Here is a 27990-nt window from a genome sequence, read left to right on the forward strand (position 1 = left end):
GAACCCAGATTGAAGGAGGACGTTGATATCTGAAGGCTTTACCCCTAACCCTGGCGTTATATTATTATCGGCGTTTATGTGAATGAGACATCATCCATTCGCAGAGCCTCTCCTTATTCTAACGGGGTTGGGTTTTGAAGTTCCAGGACGCCAAAGCAATGGGGACAGATTGACGACAGGCAGATCATTTTGACATCAAACAGACATCTTCATCCTTCTTCCTTCTCTCGTCCGGCCGCAGTCACTGGGAGGTAAGGTTAGAAGAGATATATATAAAAATAAAGTTATTATTATTATTAGAAGAGGGTTTCAGGAGGTTTTTACCTCAGCCAGGCTGGCTGCTGTATCCCACTATAGCTTAGCCCCGGCTAGCTTACCTTACCCCCATCTACCGTTATTTTAGCGAACGAGTTAACGTACTAACTAGTTTACAGAGCTGACATTCAATCATTAATATGACATTTCATATTGGGGGACTGTTTTCAAAAGAGAGAGGCTTTTCTAGTAGTATCTTCTAGAAAATATTTCTGATTAATGACAGCTTACAGCTAGCTCTACCAATTAGCTTGGCGGCGTGCTAATGCTAGCAGGCTATGTATGTTCATCGGTAGTTCAGAGATAATGACCGTCAAAGTGTTTACATTCCATTATGTTTTATGAGATGGAACCTTTGTGTTTTATTAATTACTAACTCAAAAATGTCAACATTTTAAAAATAACACCACACAGGCATTAATAAACACCTAATGGATCAGATTATGTAAAAAAACTCAATTTTGACAAAAATGGAGATAGAACCGTATAATTCTAACGTCACGAATTGCCAACTCACCACCTGGCACAGATGACACGGTCTGGGCACAGTCACACTAAAAACACAACTTGTTTGTTGCTAGTCTCTTTCTGCAAGACATTGAAAGCTACAACACCATTGAGTCTATTGATATGCAGCTAGTTCATATTTTGACTCCCTATCTATCTGTATTTGACTCCGAAAACATGATACTTATGATTTGAAAGGAAGGCAAGATTCTCTAAACTCACACATTCCAACGTCCTGTTTGCTGGCTGGTTTAGCTACCATGACACCTGACCTAACCCTAACCCTACCATGACCTCTTAACTCCCTGTCTCTCATCTCCCAGTCATCTTTCTAGGCTCTGGGCAGCTCACAGACAACACTGTCACAAAGTTGCAAAACAAGCAGAAGCAGCAGACATTTCTTTCCTGCCAACTGGCTTCACACCACCTCATCACCTTCAAGTGATGCACAGCTGACACAGTTAGGCTATTTGATCATACATGACTGATTTGATCTATCTGGGCTATTGTATAGGTTATACTGCTGTCCATTTTGTTAAAAAAAATGTTATTTGGCCAGGAAATGGAGGGTTTGAATGTCATCAACAAGCACCCATCCCGGACTGAAGTTGACTTCATTGAAATATTCATTTTCGTACAAATGTCTCATATCAAGTGTAGCCTGTTATAGTAGTGTCATCCCCAGTGACCAGGTTTAAAGGTTGGGGTCTAGTTAATGCGAGTCACACAGTAGCTTATTTTGACTAGTGGCCACCAGAGTAGCCTAATCTGTTATGCACCTCATGTTGACACAGACAGTTGCCCCAATCACAAAGCTGATAACTTGGCCAATCATACAGTCGTATTCATAGAAAGACCTCACCTCACTCCTTTTTCCCTCTATTGACAGTAGCGTTGGGTCAGTAAACATTGGATCTCGACTTGATTCTTTCTAACATTGTAGGAAAAATATAACGAGTACAGCAACACTGGTTGAACATTACATTTATCTATGGCTTGTGCCGCAAGGTTTTCTGAAGGCGTAACGTCATTTGTTGTGTCTGTGTGGGCTGTGTAAAGTCTGTCTTTATAGTTCTTAAGATTGTGTTTTACTGTCCGACTTCCGACCCTCTGCTCCTATAATAAATTGATAACCTGTTGCCCTGTGTGACTGCCCTGGGTTGTACCTCTGGTGTTACACAACAGGAACATCAAGATTATGCTAGTGCTAGGAATGTCAGGTCAAGTCAAGTTTGTTTTTCTCCCAGTAAATAGGCTTAGGTGATGTGCTGAATGCGCCAATACGGTTCAATATACTTTATGCAGCAAAACGACTGTCTTTGCCTACAACACAACAACTGTCCTTCATTTAATTTTGTTATTATTTGAATGAGGGGTTATGCATGTGTAACCATACGCCAGGCAGAATTGTTACTTGAGCAGGTTAAGCCTTGTTTAGTCTGACCAAGTCAATCAATGTCCAAGTGAACTAATGGCCCCTGCTCCTAGCATAGATTTGTTTTTCTTATGATGACTGATGGATAGATTCATTTACTTAGAAACATTTATTTGTAAATCCCTTTGGATTAAGGCGTCTGCTAAATCAAAAATGTAAAGATAATGTAAGTCAACCACAATGCATACTGGGCGTAGGCCTTACAACCCCGATAACATATCGATGTTGGCGTGATTCAGTTATAGTCAATGGCCTATTACCTATTACACACGTGATATTGTAGCGCTGTACAATATCGTACAATATCTCCCCTCCTCTAGAACATAGAACACGAAATCAACCACGACTCCTGGCACAGTGTTCTGAGACCAAGGATTCCGTCCACCCAGGCATTGTCAACCTTGGACCGATTGTATTTGGATGGTGTTTACAAACCGCTCCCTAGATGGACAGGACAGATAGGGCCTTCCAGGGATAGCCACGTGTGTGGTGTTCAGAGGCATTCACTTGGGAACAGAGCCAGTGTTCAAGTGTCTACCATTTTCACTTTCACTGATCCAAGCGTCTACTATTTTCACCACTGCTGGACTGTAGGCCTACCCACCCGTCCTCGTTCTGCTTTCTATGTTTAGTGTTATGGTTTAGCCTCCGCTGTGTGTGGCGTTATTTCATTTCAAAATAATATTTGCCATGCTTCTCTTTGGAACAGAAGTCCAGGTGATATGTTTTGATGTTGAGGCTACTGTAATGGAGTTTTGTCTTTGTTAAGAATAGCCTAAGTGCAGGCTAGTTTTTGCCATCGACAACCAGTGGGAGATCAGATTAATTGATAAGTTGATATCCAATGCGCCTCATCTCCCATTGGTTGCCCATTGCAGCAGGCCGAAGCACGAGGCTCTCCTTCATGAATGATAAACCAGGCCGGAAAGAGGGATCAATGGCATATCGATGCTGTTCAATGTCTAGAAGCCATGTGACTTCTAAGTAAGAGCCGTTCCATGAGGTCCTTTCCCCTCTCTGCATCCCTTATCAGCAGGAAAACGTGCTAAAGGCCCTCGCATGACCTCACTGTCTCTTATCAGTCACAGAACCGCCAGCCCAAGAGAGGCCGACCTCATTGGCTTGCGAGTAGGTATCCTTTCCCCTGATTGGATGAGTGGTTAGCTACGGTCTCAATACCTCTTCGAGGAACTTGGGGGGGGGGGGGGGGGATAGGGGGTGGCTGTGTTTACTGAATGTCGTCGTTGGATAATCGTTGCGGATGTCAGGTGTGGTTGTATGTTTATGTTTATTATTGTATATGTCCTCCCTGAGGAGGAGGGAAATACAGAGGAGATTAGGGCCGGTATGTGAGATTGGCTACAGGATGACAGGAAGGCGTCATCATTCCCCAAGCGGAGAAATGGACTAGGAATATCCTGAGGGAGGGTCTGATATAGTGTTAGAAGCTCTGGAGGGATGAAGAGATTCCGGTCCTGGAGGGACATGGACTCCGACGGGATCTACACAGAGGAGGAGACCGCCACTAACAGTGAGCTGGATGACTCCTGGTCCCAGAAATCCTCCTGGTCCCTGGTGAGTCCTGGGCCCTATAGGATGTATATATATGCCATTTAGCTGAAGCTTTTGTCCAAAGCGATTTACATTGCAGTGCCGTGCATACATTTGTCAGTATATATGGTCCCAGTGGGAATTGAACGCACAACCTAAGTGTTGTTAGTGCCGTGCTCTACCAACTCAGCCACAGAGGACCTCAAGGTATGGTGGCTCTGCTGGCTCCTGCTTCTGAAGTATTGGTTAGTTTGGTTGGTGTGAAAGCTTGTTTTTGTAATTGGGATCAAACCTGTAAGGTGCCTTGTGAGGTATTTTTGTGAAATATTGTTTGTTTTCCTCCCAGTAAATAGGCTTAGGCGATGTGCTGGAATGCGCCAATACGGTTCAATATATGGTATGCAGCAAAAAGACTGTCTTTGCCTACAATACAACAACTGTCCTTCATTTGATGTTGTTATTTGAATGAGGAGTTCCACATGTGTAACCATACACCAGGCAGAAGTGTAACCTGAGAAGGTTGAGACTTGTTTAGTCTGACCAAGTCAACCACAATGCATACTGTAGCACAGTAAGCCTACTGAATGTTTTCAGTACATTTCCCTGCACTATTTTGAAAAGTTGGCCTAGGCCCTACAACCCTGATAACATACCGATGTTGGCGTGATTCAGTGCTTAGACTATTACCTATTACACACGTGATAGCCCACTTGTAGTGCTGCACGATATCTCCCCTCCACTAGTAGAACATAGAACACGAAAACAACGCACGAGTCACGACCCCTGGCAGTGTTCCATGACCGAGGATTCCGTCCACCCAGGCATTGTCAACCTTGTACATGTTGTCTTTTGACGGTGTTTACGAACCCGCTCCGTAGATAGACAGGACAGATAAGGCCTTCCAGGGATAGCCACGTGTGTGGCGTTTACTTGGGAACAGAGCCAGGCAGGAGAGCCAGGGAGCAACTGGAGAAACTGGAGACAACTGACCAATCAAGCGTTACTACTTTCACCGGGCTATAAGCCTACCTAACCATCCTCATTCTGCTTTGTTATGGTTGGAATTATGATTTAGCCTCCGCTGTGTGTAGCATTAGGCCTATTTCATTTCAAATTAATATCTGCTTCTCTTTGGAACAGAAGTCCAGGTTTTGACATTAAGGCTACTGTAATTCAGTTTTTGTGTTTGTTAAGAATATGTTCAATATTCTTCTTGTTGCAATGCACAAGAAGTTAGGTAAATATTTATTGAAGTTTCATTGGTAGATGCTGAGTGAACTGAACTAAACTGAATGGGTTGAGTTTGCCAGCTAACGTTCTCATATTTATTTACTGTCAAGTCTGTATAGACAAAGCATGTGATTCAACATTTTGAGCAAATCCCCATGTTTGTTCCAGATAGCTTTTCACCTCAGGTCTATTTCAGGAAAATCATTCATATGATGAATTATGTGAAGAATTCAGGAGTTGTTCAATTATGTTTTTGCCCATGTAATAAAAAATGTGCACTTGACACAATAATTGAGTCATCCAAACTGTGTCCAAGTTTGTGATTTAGGCTACCAATGGACACAGTGTGTTCAATGTAGTCATTCATTGAAGAGTGCAAGAGGGCCCATGAGCCCATTAGATACAAACCCTATGGCTGCCTGACTGAAAAAGAGGAGACAAATGAATGAAGGAATTTGAAAAAACTATGATTTTCATGTTTGTCTTTTATAATGTCATCTTTTAGCCTAATTGCAGCTGTTAGCCTATGTCATTTATGACTACCGGTACAGATAAGAATGTTCTTGAGATTGTGTTTGAGTCCATTGACCTGGGCCATCCCATTGGTCCTGCCATGTGATACAAGTTGAGCCATGAGCCAAGAGGAAATCGCCTCTGATTTAGGGCCAAACGTGCATTTCATTGCTTCAAGGACCTTTACTCTAATTGTGTTTCTGTATACAGCATTTCCAAGAACTGGGGGAGTGTGGGGACACAGACATATTATAGGCTACCTTTTGCCAAAGAAAACATAGGCCTATGTGGTACCCAGAGCAGTTTCTTTGTATTTATTTCTTCATAGGCTACATTTTCATATTTTTCTGTTTTATTGGATAGAGATAGTGGACTAAGACAGGAATGTAAGGAGGAGAGAGAGTATGTCAGCAGGGCATGGGCTGGATTTGAACCTATGCCGACATGGGCATATGTGTGCACCGGTGCTAGACTGCTGGACCACCAGGCCGCCCCAGGCCACCCCTGAGGAGAATTAACCTTGGCTTTACTGTAGTAGGAGAAGTGATTGCAGACAGTGTGCGAATGATGAGTACTGAGCCAAACATCATCATCTGTTGGCTCTTGGATCTGTTACTCATAGGTCTACTGCTACTATGCTAGCCTAAATAATGTGTTTTTGCGCCCCTGCATAAGTAGCCTATGTGGGCCATTGTGGTTAAGGTTAGACAATATTGTTAATATTATGGGAAACAAACTAACTCTAACTTGGGCTTGTCTACTGAGTCATTTTCTCTCCAGTGTGGCCTAGGCTATTACTTTAGATTACAGTCAAGTAAATGCTTCTCCACACAGGGTGTGTGGGAGGATCGTGTAGGATGTTGTTGATTGCACAAATGATGTTTCAATTACCCCCGGGTAGGCCTACTTTTAATGAATGCTAAAGTGGATGCTTTGCTTAACTGACTAACTGCCAAAGAATTCTGGAACACTCACCAAGTGTTTTATGTGTTTTTTAGGCTACCTAGCAACAATACCTTGATTGGCTACAAAATGAAGCGTCATCACTTTAGGCATTTTTTTGTCAACAGCAACCGTGGCACATTTTTTCTAACCTCACTGCATGTGGCTGTGGGCTGAAAGTTCCTTGAAAGAGTTGACGGCAGACTTCCTGTTGTTGACAGCCTCAGGCTCCCACAACACACATACCCCTCGCCGCGACCGCTCGGATAGCCAAAGGACTGATATGATCCATCTTGTTTTCTGTCAAGCTATTTTTTTTATTCTGTCATTATAAATTGATAGATGGGTTTGGGTTATATATCTGATCTGAGGCTTCCGCATATTTAGCCCTTAACCTTTGCCCCCTCCCATGCCCCCTACAGCTCTTCCCTGGACAAAAGGTCACTGTTAGATAGGTCTTCTAAGCTTATGTCGACGCAGTGAGAGTCAGTGGGAGACAATAAACTAGGCCCTGAGTGTGTGCCAAGGCTCTGTTTGCTAAGTTAGCATTCAAAGACAGTTTGTCCCACTCTGGTTAAAGATTGACAGTATGCTAATGCTAATGTATGCTAATCCTGACCGAAAAGTGCAAGTTTTTTGGACAGTCAAATGTTTTCTGAACAGCCTACAAGGGCTGGTTACTAATAGGCCTAATTGGATTCTGTTTTGAAATAGAGATAAAGACGTCTTTAAAACGTCTGTGAATGCCTGTATTCATTTTCTTTTCAGTTACAAAAATTCAAGTAAACGGGCATCTTTGAGCACAGAACATGTTTGTTTAGAATTCTATTTATGGTTATGCATGGCAATGGTCAGAATGTAAACAGGAAGTCATCTGTGTCCGTGTTCGTACGACAGTGGGAACTGGATAAGTGGGTGGCGGTGTCTCCCTCATTGTCCTGGCCATTGTCACCATGACGATGCACCGAAGGGACATAACCTAGAGAGGCCCGAACGGGGGTGACTGAGGCTCTCAGCTAGTCTGCATGTTAGGAGATAACAGATACAACCCGAGGAAAAGAGAGTGAACGATAGCGAAAGAGGAGAGAGAGAGAGAGACACACAGAGAGAGAGAGAGAGAGAGAGAGAGAGAGAGACAGTGAGTGAGAGAGAGAGAGAGGATAGAGGGAGACGGTGCCTAAGCCAAGTTTAAACAGAGGTACTGTCTAGTATCTACAGCTGCTGTCCAGCCCATGAGTCTTGTCAAGACAGATTAGGACAGAGCAAGAATCTGAAGAGAGAGCGGTCAAGGAAGTGGAAAGAAGAAGTGAGCCTACTCCCGAGTATCTATATCTCTAACTAATACTGCGCTGTCACCGTGACTCACGGTAGGTCAGTGCTCACAGGAGGTGCAGGTAGGCTAACTCGTGGTCTTCTTCTTCTTCTTCTCCCCCTCCTCCTTCCAGGCGGACACCATGAACTACGTGGGCCAGCTGGCGGGGCAGGTGCTGGTGACGGTGAAGGAGCTCTACAAGGGCATCAACCAGGCCACGCTGTCCGGCTGCATCGACGTGGTGGTGGTCCGGCAGAGAGACGGTAGCTACCAGTGCTCGCCGTTCCACGTCCGCTTCGGCAAGCTGGGCGTGCTGCGCTCCAAAGAGAAAGTGGTGAGTGTAAAGGAGGGGGCGGTGGGGGGGACGGGGACGGACGGACGGACGGACAACAACAAAGGAGTGATTCCCTTAAATCGTACTGTAAAGGAAACCCGTTGAGCTGTTATTGTTTTCCAGGAAGTTGGTTCCTCTGTGGAGATGTGTTGATGAGAGAGATTTTGCACGATTAGTTTGTTAACAGTAGTTTGCAAATATGGCTGGGTAAACTGTCCAGGAGTTCTTGTGTGGCCACTTTTGTTGGACACCAAAGGATGCAAAAGTGACCTGGCACATCTTCAGTCGCCTCTGTGCGTGGGAAAGTTCCATATTAGGTAAAAGGTGCCCCGTTGAAACATGAAACAGGGTCGGAAGACCTATTCCCATCGCTGTCTGGGGCTCAAACAAGCATGAATACATACCTACTTCTCAACCAGGGTATAGCTATCTGAAAGATCCATGGCAATATTCACAGAAAACCGATGACATTTTTTGTTTCCCGACCACACAATCCCCTACATCCGCTACAGATAGAGATGGAGATCAGAAAACATTCAACACGCTCAAGAAATGGTGTGGCCAGGTTATATTTAGCACTCTTGACATGAGAGAGTATCCTTTCTTGTGGCTTTGTCTTGAAGCCATCTGTCTCTCTTGAGTCTGTGGATTTAATAGTCATTGAGAACAGACCGGGCACGTTTCCGATCCATCTACACTGTTCAACAACCGTAGAGTGCATGGATGTCGGCCCAAATGTCACATGATATCCCATACAGCGTCATCTTCTGGAAGAGTTGGGGAGGGGGGGCGGCATGGAAGGAGGATTGTGGGGTTACAGAACGGAACATCCTCTTGCCTTGCCTTGCCTCGCCATCTGTGCACAGTGTGTTTGAGAGACCAGAGGTTCTGAAAAAATAATTCAATGCCTGGTCTCTATGGCAACAGGTTGCTCGCCTGTGCTTCCGAGGAGAAAATGGAGGAGGAGGTGTGGCAGAAGATGGGCTCGTCAAGGGTATTGGTGTGATGAGGGAGTGTGCCCTTAGGGGGGGGGGGCGCCTTTTCCGATTGTTAGGTGGCACCATATGGTAGATACTGTGGAAGATATCGTCTCCTATTTCTCTTTCTGCCCCTCATGTTTCCTGTCTCTGGATTTCCCCCACACAACCTACCCTTCCCCACCTCACCCACCCATCCACCCACCCACCCACCCACCCACACACCCAACCCAGACACATTTGTCTGTCTACTGCTGGGTGGGGTTGTAACTGTCAACCCAGTCATTCATGTGTAGACCGAGGGTGGTGATGACACATAACAGTCGGCTCCCGTACTAATGCCACTGTTGAAACCTGGGTTTATACTTTGGGTTTTGCAACTCATTACACTGGCGAGCTTAACTCCAAAATTGTCATTTGAAATGTCGAGTCATTCCGCGTTTGGCTCTTACAATAACAAAAAAAAACATGTCCATACTTACCGCTCTGTGTTAAAAGAGGAATTATCCTAGCCATTTTTTTCCCCGCAGCGAACTGAATTCCAGTAATCCAACTGGCTGCTGGCAGGGCATCAGACCGGGCACTCTGGTAGATTTGGCCTGTCAGTGTCTCTGAATGGTGGAGAGCTGCGATTAATTCGGGGGGGTCATTATCTGGGTCATTAAGATTCCCAACCATCACTCACCACTCATTAATCCCCTGGCAACCTGGGAAGCAGCAGGCCTGAAGCCCAGTGGCTGCTGGGAAGCAGTACAGACCGGGCCAAAGACCAGAAGTGCCGAAGCGTGCGGAGGAACACAGCAGGCCAAACAATACCGAGCTCATGTAATTGAAGCCTGTGATGAGTTATTAAATATTAATGGTTTAGTTTCAGGTTGAGTGTCTCCATTTTAAACAGGACACCTATGGACCAGATTCAACCCGTCTCTCGATCTCTTTCTTTCTTTCTTTCTTTCTTTCATTCTTTTTTTCCTTCCTTTCTTTTTTGGTTCTCTCTCCTCTCCCGCTCTCGATCCCTCCCTCCCTCCCTCCCTTCCTTACGACCTTCTTATCCTCCCTTCCTCGACCTTGTTATTCAACGGGATCATGTTTCTGAAGGGATCTTCGACTCCACTGAGAGTTGGTTTGGCTGAGGCTCTGGCCTGTTGGCAGAGTCAGTCAGACAGTAGGAAACACAAGCCCAGGGGCCCCGTTCACTAATTAGGTTTGCTGGTCCTCCTTGAGGACGAGACAGGCTGGGTGTCGCTGACGGCATTGTGTGGCCTGAATAGGATGTGGAACTGGATGAAAGGAGGAACACTGCTTCTCCACTCGATCTTGTCTGTTCTCCTCAACCACCAAAGAGGAGGGCACAAAGATAGGGAATCGAGTTCTAGGGGTTATAAGTGCTTCGATTGGTTAACCCGACATGCTTACTGCATTCTTATTGGATACGTGGGCCGGAACAAACTCTGGTTGCTCATGTTGACTCTTGCTTCATGAAGTGTGTAGTCCCATCTCCCTCTCATGTAAGTTACACGGCAGGCCTACCTTAAATGTTGATTAGTGTTGTAAACCAGCGCTTCCTAAGGACTTTCTCCTTAATGAGTCCAGACACAGTCCTGATGTCTCTCTCGCTCCATTAACCTCCCCCCCCCCCCGCCCCCCTCTCTCCCTCTGTGGTGGTTTCAGATTGACATTGAGGTCAATGGAGAGCCCGTGGAGCTGCACATGAAGCTAGGGGACAACGGAGAGGCCTTCTTCGTCCAGGAAACGGAACAGCTGAATGTGAGCATAATATGGCATAATACAGGAGCTGGAGGGTGCCCTCACTGCATAACCACCATAACCACATCTGAAGGGCTCCAGTTTACATAATATGTACATAATATGCACCCTGGAGCACTGATTCAAATGTGGTTATGGTGGTTATGCAATGAGGGCACAGGCCTACCCTCCAAATCCTGTTCTTAAATAGGCCTAAGCTGTTTGTAGTGTGACAGTTGTTTAACCATGACCATGAACATAGATCCCTATACTACAGTATTTTTGTTTAAAAAACATACTGTGCTAATTTCAGATTAAACCAGATTATCCTTTGTTTTTACCCATGTACAGGATACGCACGCACGCATACACACACACACACACACACACACACACACACACACACACACACACACACACACACACACACACACTGGTTAGCCTACTGTACAGTTGTAAATATGGGATCTACAGTACAAATGCTCTGTTGTAGGGCTGTTACGATTATTCGACGTCGTCGACGTCACCGACTACGTCAATACGTCGGTTAGCGTAATATGCGTCGGTTAGTCGCAAATAAACAAAATGGCGTTTTTTTTTTTTTTTTTAAACCTTTATTTTACCAGGCGAGACAATTAAGTGTATGAGTGAAAAATGGATAGCTACTAGCTAATGTTACACAAGCAATGTAGCTCACCACAGTTCGTATGTCTTGTCTTCTGGTGTTAGTAACGTTAGCTATGTAGCTGGCTAGCTACGGTAGCCTATTGTCATTGTGGTGCGAGCACCTACTGTACGTTATCTAGCTCGTAGCTCGCATGCTACGTTAGCATCAATTTAGCTAATCATAACATAGCAGCGAGAGTAACGTTAGCTAGCTATGTGTTGTGGTGATGGACAGACTTCTAAATGGCCATGTTGGCATTCAAGTTGGCTAAACATAGCAGTGAGGTGGAGACAAATACTAAAAAAAAATTTTTTTTTTACAGCACAAAAATTATCGTTAGACTTATCGATAAATTAGTCGTTAGACTAATCGAATAATCGATAAAATAATCGCTAGATTAATCGTTAGAAAAATAGTCGTTTGGGACAGCACTACTCTGTTGGCTGTTATGCGCTTTGAGTTGCATTTCATGTACGGAAGGCACTATATAAATAAAGCTTTACTTACTTACTTTACTTACTTATGTCATCTCTTGAAAGTATGTGTTCTTCTCAACCATACTCAAGGGTGCTTCTCACCTTTAGGCTTCATTCTCGGTTTCTACCTGGAGGGTTCTATCCAAGTCACATGATGTACGAGCTAACATATTCCTGTTTAATAAACTCTGCTGCTGTTGAAATAACTTTTAGCTGCTCCAGGCAGCGTGGAAAACACAGTCACGGTGAGCAACCTGTTTGAGTAATCAAATAAAACGTTATTTATATAGCGCCTTTTGTGCAAAAATGCAATACAAGGTGCTTAACAGTATATGAAAATACAACAATATAGTTAAAATAAAACAATACAGTAAGCAATACAGTTAAAATAAACGAATAAAATGCTAATGAAAATACAATAAAACAATTAAAATTCAACCATACAGTAAAAATTTACAACAATATAGTTAAATACAGCAATAAAAAATAAAAAAAATACTTAGAGAATGCTCAGCGAAAAATGTATGTTTTAAGAAACAAGAATAATTCTTAGTCGTAGTTCTTTGTCCTCACCCAGGGAACAGCTAAAAGGCCAAGGCCTTTCAGGACCTGAGGGATTTAGAGGGAGCATACTTTAAAAGCATGTCTGACAAGTATTCAGGTGCTAGGCCATTGAGTGATTTGAACACCAAAAAAGGATCTTAAAGTCTATTCTAAAACTGACAGGCAACCAATGAAGGGACTTTAAGACAGGTGAGATGTGTGCTCTCCTTCTGGCCTTGGTCAGTACATGTGCTGCTGCATTTTGAATGATCTGTATCTTATTTATAGGTTTCTTAGGTAGACCAGAAAGGAGAGCATTACAGTAATCAAGCCTGCTAGTGATGAAAGCATGCTTAAGTCTCTCAGTATCTGCCTGGGAGATAAACTAGCTAAATGGAATGGTAAATGGACTGCACTTATATAGCTCCTTATTCCAAAGCGCTTTACAATGGCCTCTCGTTCACCCATTCACACACACATTCCCACACCAATGGTGGCAAGCTACCATGCAAGGCGCCGGCCTTCTCATTGAGAGCAATTAGGGGTTCAGTGTCTTGCCCAAGGACACCTCGACACGTGGCCACCCGGGGACCGAACCGCCACCCTTGCAATTATTAGACAGGGTTTTAATAAAATATGGGATTTTAAGTTGGACCTTAGCTTATGTGGGTGTTACGGTCAGGACCGCCGCTACTTAGACGCGCATCATTGTTATGCCACCGCTAGTGCTTGTGCTATAAAATGTTCTCCGCTAAGGTTAGCCGTGCATTAATCATTTTCTTCGTTTTTTTGTCACCTTTTTGGGCCATCACCAGTTTGCACCCCTGATACTATTGGTCACAGGGTTGAAGGCACAAATAATTGTAGTGTCTGTCTATGCCTAAGCCCCTCTGTTCCCTGGTCGCCCCCTTAGGAGGTCGTCCCGGCCCACCTCGCCACCTCCCCCATCCCCACCGAGGGTCACATGTTCTGGATCTCCGAGGTGGTGGAGCGCGGCGTGGCCCAGGACCTGGACGCCGACCCCGAGGACCCTCCCGAACCCCCCGCCCCCAGCACCGTCGCCGTGAAGAAGAAGAAGAGGAGGAGGAAGAAGCACAAAGGAGACCCCCGTCGAGAGGAGCTAACTCCCCCTATGGCCATCATCAGTACTGCTGCTAATACCGCCACTACCACCACTACTTCTGCTGCTGCTGCTGCTGCTCCCACCGAGGAGATCTTTGAGATGGAGCTGAGCTCAGACGAGGAGGCCGCTGCACTTACATCACGGTGAGCTGGGGGAAGGGTCAATGCTTGGGCTTCTGGGCCTGAAGTTGTTGTTGTTGTTGTTGTTGTTTTTGTTATTGTATGTTCAGCACTTTCAAATGGCCCAATGTCTTAATGGATTTCTGGTTCTCTTCCTTGTTGTTTTTAGGTCTGTTTCTATGAACACGATGCGGGACATCGACCCCAAGTTACCTGCGGCTATGACTACCCATAGCTACCCTTTCTCTGATGGAGACTGGTCCCCCTCTGACAGGTAGAGTGCATCACTTACATACGTGTATAAGTACACACACACACACACACACACACACACACACACACACACACAGTGACAAACTTGAACTGACTGTTTGAATGTGCCCCTCCAGTCACGTCTTGTCTCAGGCGTTCTCTCCTAAGAGTGACTCTGAGCTGATGGTGAGGCCCTTGGAGAGCATGCTCCGAGCCGACTCGCACATGCAGTGGACATGGGGAGAGTTCCCAGAATCCACCAGGGTAAGAGCCACCGCCACAACATGCCTCCAACTGAACGGTTAGGGCTTTTCGAGATTGTGTTTTATAATGTGGACAATTGGTATGATGTAAGTCTGTGTCTGTGTCTATGCAGGGCTCTCTTGTAAAAGTGAGTCCCTGCCTAAATTAAGGTAAAAAATAAATAAGGATATATCAAGATGTTATGGAAATGCTATGATAGTGACACACAGTGTTAGAGATGAGTTCACAAAGCAAGCTACCAAAGTGCTGACACGGTATCTTTCCATCCACACTACTTCCAGGTCACTAAGAAGGACAGACAGGAGCTGCCAAAAACAGTGACCATCACCCCGTCCGAGAGCACCCACTTCCAGGTCATCCTGAGCTCCGAGGCCATGGAGGACGAGACGGAGACGGAAGGGGAATCCGGGCCGAAGGAGGAGTACGGCATGGACCGCGACAACACCGGCCCCGTGTGTACCGTCATCAAGCCCGAACCCCGTACCCCCGTCCCCGTCATCCCCGTGACCACAGTGACCTCCGACAGCCCTGTTACCCCCGTCACCACCGACGCCCCCGTCAGTCCCATCACACCGTCGGAGCCCATAGACGTCCTCCCCCACTCCCACATGATCACCTCCACCCCCTCCGACCCCCACTCCGCTGCCTCCGCCGCCACTCAGATGGCCGGGGACATGGGGGAAGCCTGCTCCAAGAGCGACTCGCCCTCCAAGAAGAAAGGTGAGCAACTCATCCAGCGTCTCCGTGGATATCACCTTTCATGACTGGACACTTTTTTTTACATTGATCTGCCGGGTACCCTTAGTCAGTATTTCTAAAGGCAATTTCTCTGAGGCATATCATATTCAGGACCGGTTTCACAGACAAGGCTTAAGCCTAGGAATCCAGGAATAAATCACTCTTGCACTGGAAAATCTCCATGCTTTTTAGTCTAGGATTAGCCTTAATCTAGTCCATGAAACCGGGCCTTTAACATAACATTTTAACATTGAAGTCATTTAGCAGATGCATGTATTTACCATTTGACTATATGTTGCAATACAGGTGTCCCAAAGAGGAGTCAGCACCAGGGTCCCGAGGACATCTACCTGGATGACCTGAATGTACTTGAACCTGACGTCGCTGCACGCTACTTTCCTAAGAGGTAACCTCATTTCTTTTCCTCTCAATATAGGGGAAGTGGTGGCCTCGTGGATGAGTTCAAATCCCACCTGGGAACACCACCGCTAGTGTGCCCACGAGTAAGGCACTTAGCTCTAACTTACTCCAGGGAGACTGTCCCTGTAATCTCTAATTGTCAGTCGCTTTGGATAAACGTGTCTGCTAAAATGTTAAAATGTTATGTAATGACTCAGCAGAAGGAGCATTTAATGTCACAAGACACACAGACATCTGGTATTCTACTCGTCTATTCCAACGTCTGCACGCCTGATGCATTCAGTTAATTTCCACCTCTGTATCTACATGATGGTCGCTGTGCTGTGTTGTTTTCAGTGAGTCGGACTCTGGCTCCAAGCACTGGATGGACTCTGAGATGCGTTCCGGGTCCCAGTCTCCCCAGTCCGTGGGCAGCGCCGCGGCAGACAGTGGGACAGAGTGTCTGTCGGACTCTGCCAGCGACCTCCCTGATGTGACCCTGTCTCTCTGTGGAGGCCTCAGCGAGAACGCAGAAATATCCAAAGGTACAAGAGAGGGTTACTCATCCTGTATAAGTAGAACTATGTATACTCCCCAGTGGACGTTAAATGGACTTCAGTGTTTCCTCCAGGAATTTTTACAATGGTGGCGGGTGGCGTTGACCGCGCGCGCGCGATTTTTTCCGCGTGCACGCGCATGAAACGCGCACGCGCGCTCAAAACAACGACGTAATTTCAGCCAAAACTCGAGGATGGCCCAAAAAAATAAAATGTTTTCCCGTACTTCTCCCGTGTGTCTCTTATTGTCTGTGTCTGCATGTTTTTCCAGCATGTAATTCCGTTGTCAATAATTTTTTTTGTCTCCCCTTCTTTTCATTATCATTATGGAGGCATTATGGTTGTTGTAACTATTATGGGAAGCGGTTGACACAGTAGCCGCTTTTCGTGTACGCTGCAGTGGATCCCTTCACAACGCAGAAGAAAGAGGAGAGAGAAAACATTGTCAATGTGCAGGGAAGAATCATGTATCAGCAGGGTTCAACAGTAACGCTTGCCTGGGGCAAGTAAAAAAATTCGCCGGGTTTGTTTGCGCGAGCCCGAAGACGCTGCTGGATCCTGGATCTGTTTACCTGTGTGCAGGAAGAAAAACAGACGGAGCAGGCGCCAGACCAGACTAGATGATTGTGGAGTGAAGAGATTATTAAAGCGTACGCGATGCGACGGGTGATCGACAAGCACGTACACTTTCATAATATCTTCACTCCACGATCATCTAGTCTGGTCTGGCGCCTGCTCCGTGTTCTTCCTGCACACCGATGCACAGATCCAGGATCCAGCACCGTCGTCGCGCATATTGTAACATTTGAAGTAGTTTGTAGACTACACGCAGCCTAGATGTATTCGACCAATCACAAAACAGTTTTGCAAGCGCGTCGCTTCGCGCTTGTGGGTGTGTCTAGCGATGTGAAGGTCTGAAAAGCGGCCTAAATTTTTTTTATTTTTTTTTTGTTGAGAAATCTGAATGGTGGCGGAGGAAATTCCATCGTGGCGGCCCGCCACGATGAAATGCATGTAGAGGAAACACTGGACTTATATAGCGCCTTTATCCAAAGCGCTTTACAGCGGCCTCTCGTTCACCCATTCACACACACATTCACACACACATTCACACACCAATGCCGGCAAGTTACCATGCAAGGCGCCGGCCCGCTCACTAGGAGCAATTTGGGGTTCAGTGTCTTGCCCAAGGACACTTGGACATGTGGCCAGCTGGGGCTCGTACCGCCGATCTGCCAACCTTGCGATCATTAGATGGCAGCTCTACCTCCTGCGCCAAAGCCGCCCTGCGCCACGTTAAGCAACCGGTTGCGTTGTATTGTGGTGGCTTCTAAGGGGAAATTATGTTGTTGTCAGTGTAATGCTAGTGTAAAAACTAATGTTGTTTTTACTCTTTTATTGATTTTCAGAAAAGTTCATGGAGCATATCATCACGTATCACGAATTTGCTGAAAGTCCAGCAATTATCGATAACCCTAACTTGGTAGTGAAAATAGCAAACAGGTAAGTCAATGTTTTGTTGTTGCTTCTTTTCAGAAAAAATATCTGGTTAATGTGCATTTCACATGTAATTATATTTTGTCACTAAAATACGCCTGTGGTCCTCCCAGATATTATAACTGGACTCTAGCAGCGCCCTTGATTCTGAGTCTGCAGGCTTTCCAGAAGAATTTACCAAAGGTAAATGCCAAACCTCCGCCTTCTCTGTATAACAGTTTGTAATGTTAATAAGTATGTCTTAGATGACCTCATGGTAACCATGGTAACCATGTCCTCGTTGGGGAAATTTTTTGCATAAAGTAGAAGAAAAGAGTGATGCTTAGTACTTCGTGATGAGATTTCATACCAATCAAATACTTTGCCTGGGTGGGGCAAAAACAAAAAACACCTTCCATTTTCTACAATGTTGCAAGCTAGCAGCTAATAGTAGCTAAATAGTTCTACCCAGTTGGAAAAACACGACACACATAACAACAAACAGCCTTTCTACAAGCATGAGTGGGCGGGGGGGGGGGTGTTCTTGGAATGTAACATCCAATGAAATTGCGAGCACATTCTTCCCGTCCGTCCAGTCCGGTTTAATCCGAGACAAATTGCCTAATGAAAAAAAATCTCCAGGCCTCCCAAGGCTCCTCGTGACTACCTGTTAGATAACAACTCTGTCAATCGGTCGTCTGTCTATACAAGGCTACAGAAGAGGCGTGGGTGAAGGAGAAGATGCCAAAGAAGTCTAGTTGGTGTTTCTGGAGGAAGAGGGCGGACAGCACAATCAAACAGGTACAAAGTTTCAAACGACTTATCGTGTCTTTCACTTCCCTGATTTGACTGAAAACGAAAACAGTTCCTGTCCTGTTTGTAGAAGCTCTTCTCCCACTGAGTGATCTGGTGTGTTTGTGTTTGACTCCCTGAGCAGTCTGAGACCAAGCTGGAGACCAAGGAGTCTCAGCTGGAGGAGGGAGGCGCCTCCATGTCTCAGGAGAGCCTGTACGTCACAGTAACACACGCACACACACACCGGACACACACACACACACACACACACACACACCCACTCCTCTCCCCACACACACACACACTCTCTCACTCACACACACACACACACACACTCTCACACACACACACACACTCTCTCACACACACACACACACACACACACCTAATTAAGGCTACTCTGTCACTGGACTGTAAAATAGCATTCAGGCTACAAGTCAGACAACGACACCCACCAACATATGAAGGTCACTCACCGCCTCCCTAACAACACTTTGTGTGAGCCGAGGTATGTGGCTGTCATCTGAGACCTGTACTGTTTTGTCTGGAGCAGGACCAAGGCCGGGGACTCGTCGTCTAGCGATGAGGAGGTTAAAGAGGTGAGCGCCGCGTCCTGTCAGGAGAGAGAGAGACTACAGCAGGTGGAGGGACAGCCACACCCCCAGGCCAGCCCCCACACCTACAGGAAGTCCCTGCGACTCTCCTCAGACCAGATTGTAAGTACTGGTACATTATGCTATCAGCCCAGAGTCCCTAACCCCCCCCCCCCCCCTCCCCCAGACACTCCTGTAGATCAGAGAGGATTAGTAGTACTGTGAAAATGTACCTACCAGAGGACAGGACAGTGGAGCAGTTGCCTTATTGCTTACACCTGTCCACTTCTTTTAGATCTAGAATAGTGTCTTGGGGACTGGGCTGTTGAGTTGATTTGGAATTCTGAAATTGTCTCCCACGCACTAGACTAAGTTTAGGATCGATATTTATCAATATTATTTCATGTTTCAGAATTTCTTTTTTATTTATATATAAAAAATGATATATATCATTATATTATCAGTGGCTTGATTCCATAATAGTTGTTTGATCAGATTATGCAGAGCAGTGCTGAGTTTTCAGTGGGATATTGAATCTTGGTGATTTTAGATTAGGATTTGAGCTCCCTCTGCTGGTGATTGCTGTGCAGTGGTTCCCGAACCATTATCTGATCCCAGCTAGATACACCCCAAGAGGACTTGATCCTACACCAAAATACACCTACAGTATATCAACTCAATCCATTTCTAGAGGTGGTTTATTTCCCCCGAGGCTACCAATGAGTGCTAAATGCTATTTGGGGAATTGTATAAAAAAAATCTGTATGCACTCACTGCAATATAAGTTGCTTTGGATAATAGCGTCAGATAAATGGCATGCCAGTGTATACATTTAAAAAAAATAGTTTTCTCATGTCATGTGACCTCTGTCCTCAGGCCAGCCTGAAGCTGAAGGAGGGTCCTAACGACGTCATGTTCAGCATCACCACCCAGTACCAGGGGACGTGTCGCTGCGAGGGAACCATCTACCTGTGGAACTGGGACGACAAGGTCATCATCTCCGACATCGACGGCACCATCACCAAGTACGTGACCTCTCCGAAGGCGCACTGAGCAGACCAATCACACAGCTACGGAAGGTTCACCTTTTATGGGCCAAACTCTCGGTGTGAAATGAGGCATCTTTATTAGATGCCATCTCCACTCCGAACACAAGGCAAAAGTGTTTTATTGTAAGCCAACTAATATTGTAAATCCCTCGCATTCAAGTGTTCTGTTGGACCCATAAATTAAACAGACTACCACCACTTCCACATAACACAGGGGACAATATCCATAAAACATTTTGGAGGAATAGTTCTCCCGTCTCCTCCTTATGTTCTTCCTCCACAAAACAGAACAGATTGTGCTGTTTAATAAACAGCTTAAAGGACTAACACCTCTGAGTTGAGTTTTAAAATAGCAGACATTAATTCAATCACGACTTTAAAACAGGGCCAGTTCCGTTTATAGTTTTCTTTCTTTTTTTTTCTTCTTTTTTTTAATGACTGTAAAGATAGCTCCCAGATAACTGCACTCCAGCCATCTCCGCAGTCCTCCGACGCTCGTGGTGTTGGCCGACATCAAAAGGGACTGGCGCTGATTATCTCTCTGACCCTTTGGCCAACGTAGCTGTGTGTGTGTGTGTGTGTGTGTGTGTGTGCGTGTGTGTGTGTGTGTGTGTGTGTGTGTGTGTGAGATGTGGGCCGATGTGTCTCTGAGGAGCTGGAGGTAGACTCGGAGGACGGGACTATAATGAGACCATTAACATTTCAATGTGTAGCATAGAGCCATAAGCTAACTATATATATATTTATATATATATTTTAGTAACTCCCAAATGGAGAAGATCCTCATTAGTGGACTGCAGGGCTTAGCGTTTCCGTTTCTGATGAAACCAACTTCGATCCAGTGAAGACCAGCCAGCGAGCCCACACACACCCTGCTGTGCTTTAGAAACTCAGAACTCTGCAGTAGGGACGGAGGGGGAAGAGGATATCTCTGTGTCGCTTCCTGTCAATAATGTATGTGTGTGCGTCTTCTTTTCCAGGTCCGACGTGTTCGGTCAGATCTTGCCACAGCTGGGGAAAGACTGGACTCACCAGGGCATCGCTAAGCTCTACCACTCAGTGGCTGAGTAAGTCTCCCACGGACACACGTACCAGGCTCTGTCTGACGTGTCCTTTCAAAGCTGCCCCGTCACTCCCTGCTGTGCGGTTCTCCGTTAACCGCGTGGACACTTATTTTGTCGACTATAACGTCTTGGCCACCGGCTCTGTTGCTGTGATAAATCAGTTTGATACTGATAATCTGTTTGATACTGATAATCTGTTTGATCAGGGGAGGCTGACGGAGGTACAGATCTGAGGACGGGCTCGTTGTAATGCAAGGAATGGAACGAGGAATGGTCTGAAAACACCATTCCCCCGTTCCGTTCCATGCATCGCAATGCGCCCGCCCCCCTACGATGTCTACCTCCACCAGCCTCCTCCGTTGATATCCGGTGTCAGTAAGGTTTGTGAGAGTAATGAGTCTGAGCTGTAAGTCACACGTTCCCCTCTCACCCTGCCTGGTAGGAACGGCTACAAGTTCCTGTACTGCTCGGCACGCGCCATCGGCATGGCGGACATGACCAGGGGGTACCTGCAGTGGGTGAACGACGGGGGCACCATCCTACCCAGAGGACCTCTCATGCTGTCTCCCAGCAGCCTCTTCTCTGCCTTCCACAGGTCAGCCAGCGGCCCTCTCCGACTCTACGTTACACACACCATTTAGCAGATGCTTTTATCCAAAACGACTTACAATTATTGAGATTACAGAGACGGTCTCCCTGGAGTAACTGAGGGCTAAGTGCCTTACTCAAGGGCACACTAGTGGTGGTGTTCCCAGGATTTGAAGTCATGACCTTCTGATCACCAGTTCAACTCACCATCCCCGAGGCCACCACTACCCCATGAGAGGTGGCCTCTTCTCCCCCCCCCCCCCCTGCTCCTGGAGAGCTGTGTTGTGTGATTGTGTGTCTTTTGATTTGGCCCAGGACTTCCTAACCCTATTCACCTGATCGGTCGAGTGTGTTAGTGCTGAGTCAGACCAAAAGCCGACACCACCAGCAACTCTCCGAAGACCACTTCCCTAACCCCCCCCCCCCCCCCAGTACCTATGAGAGGATATGAGCTTCAGGCCGGAGGTTAAGCGCTCACGGTCTAACGGAATCATCTGTTCTCTCGTCTCGTAGGGAAGTCATCGAGAAGAAGCCGGAGATATTCAAGATCGAATGCCTTACCGACATCAACAACTTGTTCCAGCATAACAAGCGGCCATTTTACGCTGCGTTCGGGAACAGGACTAATGTAAGTGTGTGTTGTCGTTTTTGTGTTTTCTTTCTTTCTTCTTCTTTTTTTTCCCTCAACCTTTTGGACACCCAACGTGTCAGAAGAGGACAGTTATTTATCAGGCACAAAACAATATTGGGAGAGAACAAGAGTCAATAAACAAAGTCAACAAACTTACACTAGATGTTAGTGTGAATATGTGGCTTCACTGAGCTCAAGCCGTGGGTGTTGGCACAGTCACTGTGTCTGTGACGGCCAGGTGGAGGCTGGTAGAAGTAGAAATCGGAGGACGGGGCACATTGTAATGCATGGAATTGAACGAGGCTCATTGTAAGGAATGGAATAGTTTGATACCGTTCCTTGCGATGAGCCCTCATCCTCCAATTTCTGCCTCCCCTGGTGACAGTCCCATCCCACCTGGACTGTCAGCCAGGGTGGCAGTGAGCTCTAGCAGGGCAGGGTGTCCCCGTCCTCAGCTGCATAAACAAAAACACCCAGCTAGCCTGGAGGGAAGACAAACAACCTGAATCATTTGATTATACTCTTGGCTCTCTGATGACATTTACTTTCGACATCTCCCTATGACGTACATGTCATGCGTAAGGAAGGCACACTGTACAAATAACACATAGGAAAGTTGTGGTTCATGTCTGTGCCTCTATGCCAGTCTCCGTGAGCGCAAGTTGGAACTGGACAGCAGGTTTCCACTGATGACACTCGTACTGTGAACTGTGAACCTGTGACTCTAACCCTCCCTCTCATGTCTCTCTCTCCTGTCTCTCTGACCCTCCCTCTCATGTCTCTCTCTCCTGTCTCTCTGACCCTCCCTCTCATGTCTCTCTCTCCTGTCTCTCTGACCCTCCCTCTCATGTCTCTCTCTCCTGTCTCTCTAACCCTCCCTCTCATGTCTCTCACTCCTGTCTCTCTGACCCTCCCTCTCATGTCTCTCTCTCCTGTCTCTCTGACCCTCCCTCTCATGTCTCCCACTCCTGTCTCTCTAACCCTCCCTCTCATGTCTCTCTCTCCTGTCTCTCTGACCCTCCCTCTCATGTCTCTCTCTCCTGTCTCTCTGACCCTCCCTCTCATGTCTCTCACTCCTGTCTCTCTGACCCTCCCTCTCATGTCTCTCTCTCCTGTCTCTCTGACCCTCCCTCTCATGTCTCTCTCTCCTGTCTCTCTGACCCTCCCTCTCATGTCTCTCACTCCTGTCTCTCTGACCCTCCCTCTCATGTCTCTCTCTCCTGTCTCTCTGACCCTCCCTCTCATGTCTCTCTCTCCTGTCTCTCTGACCCTCCCTCTCATGTCTCTCACTCCTGTCTCTCTAACCCTCCCTCTCATGTCTCTCACTCCTGTCTCTCTGACCCTCCCTCTCATGTCTCCCACTCCTGTCTCTCTGACCCTCCCTCTCATGTCTCTCTCTCCTGTCTCTCTGACCCTCCCTCTCTTGTCCCTCTCTCCCTCTCCTGTCTCTCTGACCCGCTCTCTCCTGTCTCTCTGACCATCTCTTTCCTGTCTCTTTGATCCTCTCTCTTGTCTCTCTAACCCTCTCTCTCCTGTCTCTCTCTCCTGTCTCTCTGACCCTCTGTCTCCTGTCTCTCTCTCCCTCTCTCTCCTGTCTCTCTAACCCTCTCCCTCATGTCTTTCCTCTGTAGGATGTGTTTGCCTATAAGGAGGTGGGCGTCCCTGTCTGCAGGATCTTCACTGTCAACCCCAAGGGAGAGCTGATCCAGGAGCAGACCAAGGGCAACAAGTCCTCGTAAGTCTCTCTCTCTCTCTCTCTCTCTCTCTCTCTCTCTCTCTCTCTCTCTCTCTCTCTCTCTCTCTCTCTCTCTCTCTCTCTCTCTCTCTCTCTCTCTCTCTCTGTCATACTAGATGTGTAGGCGGCCAGCTGACTGTCTCTGTCAACCTATTAATGTAGGTTGAACACTTGTCTGTCAGTATTGTACATAGGTTGAGTCTCTCTCTCTCTCTCCCCCTCTCCCCCTCTCTCTCTCTCTCTCTCTCTCTCTCTCTCTCTCTCTCTCTCTCTCTCTCTCTCTCTCTCTCTCTCTCTCTCTCTCTTTCTCTCTCTCTCTCTCTCTCTCTCTCCTTCTGTCTGTCTGTGTGTAGATATTGCAGGCTGAGTGAGCTGGTGGAACATGTCTTCCCCCTGCTGAGTAAAGAACAGAACGAAGCCTTTGTCTGGCCTGAGTTCAGCTCCTTCTGCTACTGGAGGCAGCCCATCCCTGACATCACCCCTGAGGACCTGCTCTGATGGACAGACCACACACACACACACACACACACAACCATGCCCCCAACCCCCCCCCCCCCACACAGCTCTTCATAGAACAGGTCAGGAGAGACCAGAGACTAAACCCCCCCAGCCAGGCTCCTTACCCATGCTGTCACCATGTCATCACGCACACCCCTGCCAGGCTGGCACCCAGGTGGTCATCACCTCGGCCCAGACAACAGTAGCGGGGGCGGTGAGGGGGGTCATTCCCAGGGCCTCGCCCTCCCCCGCCCCCAGCCCCTCTGACGAGAGCCCAGGATTAGCCATCTGATGTCAGAGGGTAGTTCAAGGGACCCGGTCCAGTCCAGTACAGTCCAGTACACTCAAGGGACCCATAGCCGAGGGCACAGGCTGTACCAACCCTCGGTTCAAGGACAAAAACAGTGACACTCTTGGCCCTAGACTCGTGGGCACGATCCATACCCCACCCCCTTGGCGGAGGGACAAGACATCTGGAGCTGCACTTAAAAAAAGGAAAAAAAAAGAGAACACTCGCACTCTAAAACCATCTGGACAAATCTCACTTAGCTGTTTAGAGCAGGGACACTGTGTTGTTATGATTCCACCCAATGCTAAGGGATGGGTAGGTCTAGGCTGCTATTGTGGAGTACCCCCTGCGTCCCCATCCCCCCCAAAAGCTCTCCCGTGGCAAAGTGGAGTCATCATCAATTTGGAATGAGTGTGTTGAGATGAGATGGGGCGGCGGTTATGTCAGCGAGCAATGTTATGTCACGTGCGGACACAGGGGGCTACCTCTCCAGGAACGTGAGTTTGAGTTGTATGATTCATGTTATGGTTAATATATTTAAGGATATGCTTGAGACCCGTTTGCTCAGTGAGTGTGTGACACGTGCGTCCGTTCACACAGTAATGATATGTGGTTTCAAAGTGGCCATGAGGTATTTTGTTCTCGTTGTTTTTGTTATATAATATTATACAAGCTCTCGGGAAAGTGAAGTGTTTTTTGCAGTAGTGATTATTTATCATAATTGATATTTTGGTTTAAGTTATTAATTTCAGTTGCACTGCCTTCGCTTGTTTCAGAAGTAATCGATGATGCGGTGTGGTGATATATTAGCATAAATATAAGTTCAATATTGTATGGTTGCTGCCTTGAATGCACTTAACAGGTATGCCCCAGGATAATTCATGCGAGCGCTGTGTGTGCAGACTTACTGATCTTGTGTGTGATCTTGTGTGTGTGATCTGAGTAGGACTGTCTCCTACAAACCAGACTTCACACTCACTTTGGAAACGAGAACAGTTGGAATAGACCTAGGCAGTGGGCACCCCATGTTATATGCAGTGATTGACCGTCTAGCAGACAGGCTATCATAGTTTCCAGCAGGCGTACACACACACACACACACACACACACACAGGGCTCCCCTTGATGTTCCTCAGTGGACACCTAGAAGCTGCAGCAACGTTGTATCAGTACATGAACAAGAGTGAAGGAACATACAGCTCTGTTGTTAAAAGCTAGGTCAAATGGAGGAGTTCTCAGTGTCTTCTTGCTGTACCGAATGCCTATGAGAGCCGGGATCTTGGGGAGTCTTGGGTTATAGAAGACTTAATGACAGACGGACTGAGTGTTGTTGCTCTGGGGGTGAAAGGTCACCCGCGAACCTGCGTCGAATCACCCTAGCTGCTGCTTCACCAAGCCTTACCGAACGCACTTTCAGAGGCTGCACCCCAGGAGACAGCGCATCCTCTTGCACTTCCGTCAACTTGTGTTTCATAGGCGGGAGGGAATATGCACTTAATGCAAGATTGAAAGCGTTTTTGGTTCCGCGCTGATCCGACACAATAGTCAATTCCACTGCAAATGTTTGCTCTCTGTGCTTCGCTAGTGTGTATATTCAATAGTACATGGAATAGTATCTCTTCATATAGGAAGCTGCTGCAGATTGTATATAAGACGATAGGTAGAGTCAGGAGCATAGGAAATGGGATGCTAGCTGTGTGAATGGGGTTAAGAAGACCCGATGCATTGTGAATGGGGTTAAGAAGACCCGATGCATTGCCTTGAGACCCACCTGCTCTGCTTGAAGAGGTGATTTGATATCACCTGAAGTCAATCGTCTAGAGGTATCACAATGATTAGGTTGGGAGGTGCCAAGCTGGCTTATTAGGCTGGTGGAGGTAGAAATCGGAGGACAGGCTCATTGTGATGCGTGGAATGGAATGAGGAATATATAATACCATTCCTACCATTCCTTCCATGTCTGACAATGAGCTCATCCTCCGATTTCTACCTCCACCAGCCTCCCCTTGTGCCAACTCTAGGGTATAGGTACCCCCCTCGCCTCAGTATTTGTGTGATGGGCGTGTGTTGCCTAGCACTTGTGTTTAGGGAGAGGAAGTGGATGACGTCACAATAAGCACACTGACGTGTAGGAAGAAGGCTACTTTGAAGTTCTATTCCTGGATCTTCGATTGTCCTCATTTTCTTCATATGAAAGCCAGAGGAAAAGGTTGTGAGGTAGACAGTAGATATGCCACTCTAATGACAAATCAAACCTCATTTTCTTTAAGTTGGGACATTGACTGGTTTGTGAAAAAAAACGTCTAGCACGAATACAGAGTCCTCATAGACTCTCCACGTTAGAAATCCATTGTTTTACAGCACTGATGACCACCGGTGAACATGTTTGAATGAGACTTCATTCACTTACACAGAAGCATTCGATTAAAACGTAAAACACAGAGTAGCAAATTATTTATCTATGATGATGACGACGATGGATTTACTTCCGAATATTAATTTACAGCACTCACTGTTGAAGGGAAACAAATATGAGCATTGAACATGTGTGCATCCATTCCATTGGTTAAGCTGACTCTTTATGGTTTGTGTTTGAGATGTTTATGGTTCACTTTGATATGTTCTTTGTTTGTTGGTTGGTTGGTTGGTGGCTTTCTTTGTTGAAGTTTGGTTATGAAGACAATTCGATGTGTGTGTGATGATGATGATGATTATTATTATTATTATTATTATTAACAAAGCAATTCCATTCTTTCTATGAAAGTAATGAATCTGGTGTTGGAAGTACACACCCATTCTTATATGAACACGAGACACAAGCTAGACATGTCTGTTCCTTAAAGACTGATAGGGGGGATGCCATAGGCTGAACTTCTGTCATTTTCCTCTTTTTGTTTTTGATGCCTTTTTGTTCTGTTATATATATATATATATATATATATGCTTTTATTATCTGTTTTCTTTCTTATAAGATGTCTAATCTTTGTGAGAGAATTTTTGTTTAGTTTTGTTCTGTTTGGAGGTGAAGCTTGCTATTTGATTTCGTCTTACCAACATAAATACCTTAAATGTATATTTGCTGTATTGATTTGTATGTGGATTGAAATGTTTACAGAACAAAATCCATTGTAAAAAAAATATTATTAAGCTAACAAAGCGTGGCTTGTGGTCATGTTTGTATTTAATAAAGTTTATAATTGAATGCATACTGTGTTGGTCTCATTCCAAAACGCATGAACCCACGAGGTCTACCCGTTTTTCAATTACTATAC

At 46.2% G+C, this 27990-nt stretch overlaps 1 protein-coding gene across 3 annotated transcripts; it reads left to right on the plus strand.

Annotated features, from left to right (window-relative positions):
• The first annotated feature begins 75 nt into the window (after positions 1 to 75).
• lpin2 (lipin 2) lies at positions 76 to 27960 on the plus strand. 3 transcript variants are annotated; one of them, XM_080546775.1, is made up of 20 exons: positions 76 to 251; positions 7939 to 8139; positions 10788 to 10883; positions 13462 to 13814; positions 13960 to 14064; positions 14180 to 14306; positions 14588 to 15026; positions 15351 to 15450; positions 15801 to 15988; positions 17410 to 17503; positions 17611 to 17680; positions 18188 to 18277; positions 18414 to 18484; positions 18825 to 18987; positions 19741 to 19889; positions 20894 to 20980; positions 21420 to 21572; positions 22079 to 22193; positions 23828 to 23931; positions 24285 to 27960. In XM_080546775.1, the coding sequence occupies exons 2-20, from the start codon at positions 7948 to 7950 to the stop codon at positions 24427 to 24429; spliced, it is 2841 nt and encodes a 946-aa protein (XP_080402901.1). In that variant the 5' UTR covers positions 76 to 251; positions 7939 to 7947; the 3' UTR covers positions 24430 to 27960. The 3 variants fall into 3 exon arrangements, with proteins under 3 accessions (XP_080402901.1, XP_080402900.1, XP_080402902.1); XM_080546774.1 differs by lacking the exon at positions 76 to 251 and adding an exon at positions 3545 to 3832 and having other exon boundaries at positions 24285 to 27959; XM_080546776.1 differs by lacking the exon at positions 76 to 251 and adding an exon at positions 7784 to 7799.
• Positions 27961 to 27990: the final 30 nt, after the last annotated feature.

The sequence above is a fragment of the Nansenia antarctica genome, assembly GCF_963989245.1.
Source record: "Nansenia antarctica genome assembly, chromosome: 16".
Classification (NCBI taxonomy): domain Eukaryota; kingdom Metazoa; phylum Chordata; class Actinopteri; order Argentiniformes; family Microstomatidae; genus Nansenia; species Nansenia antarctica.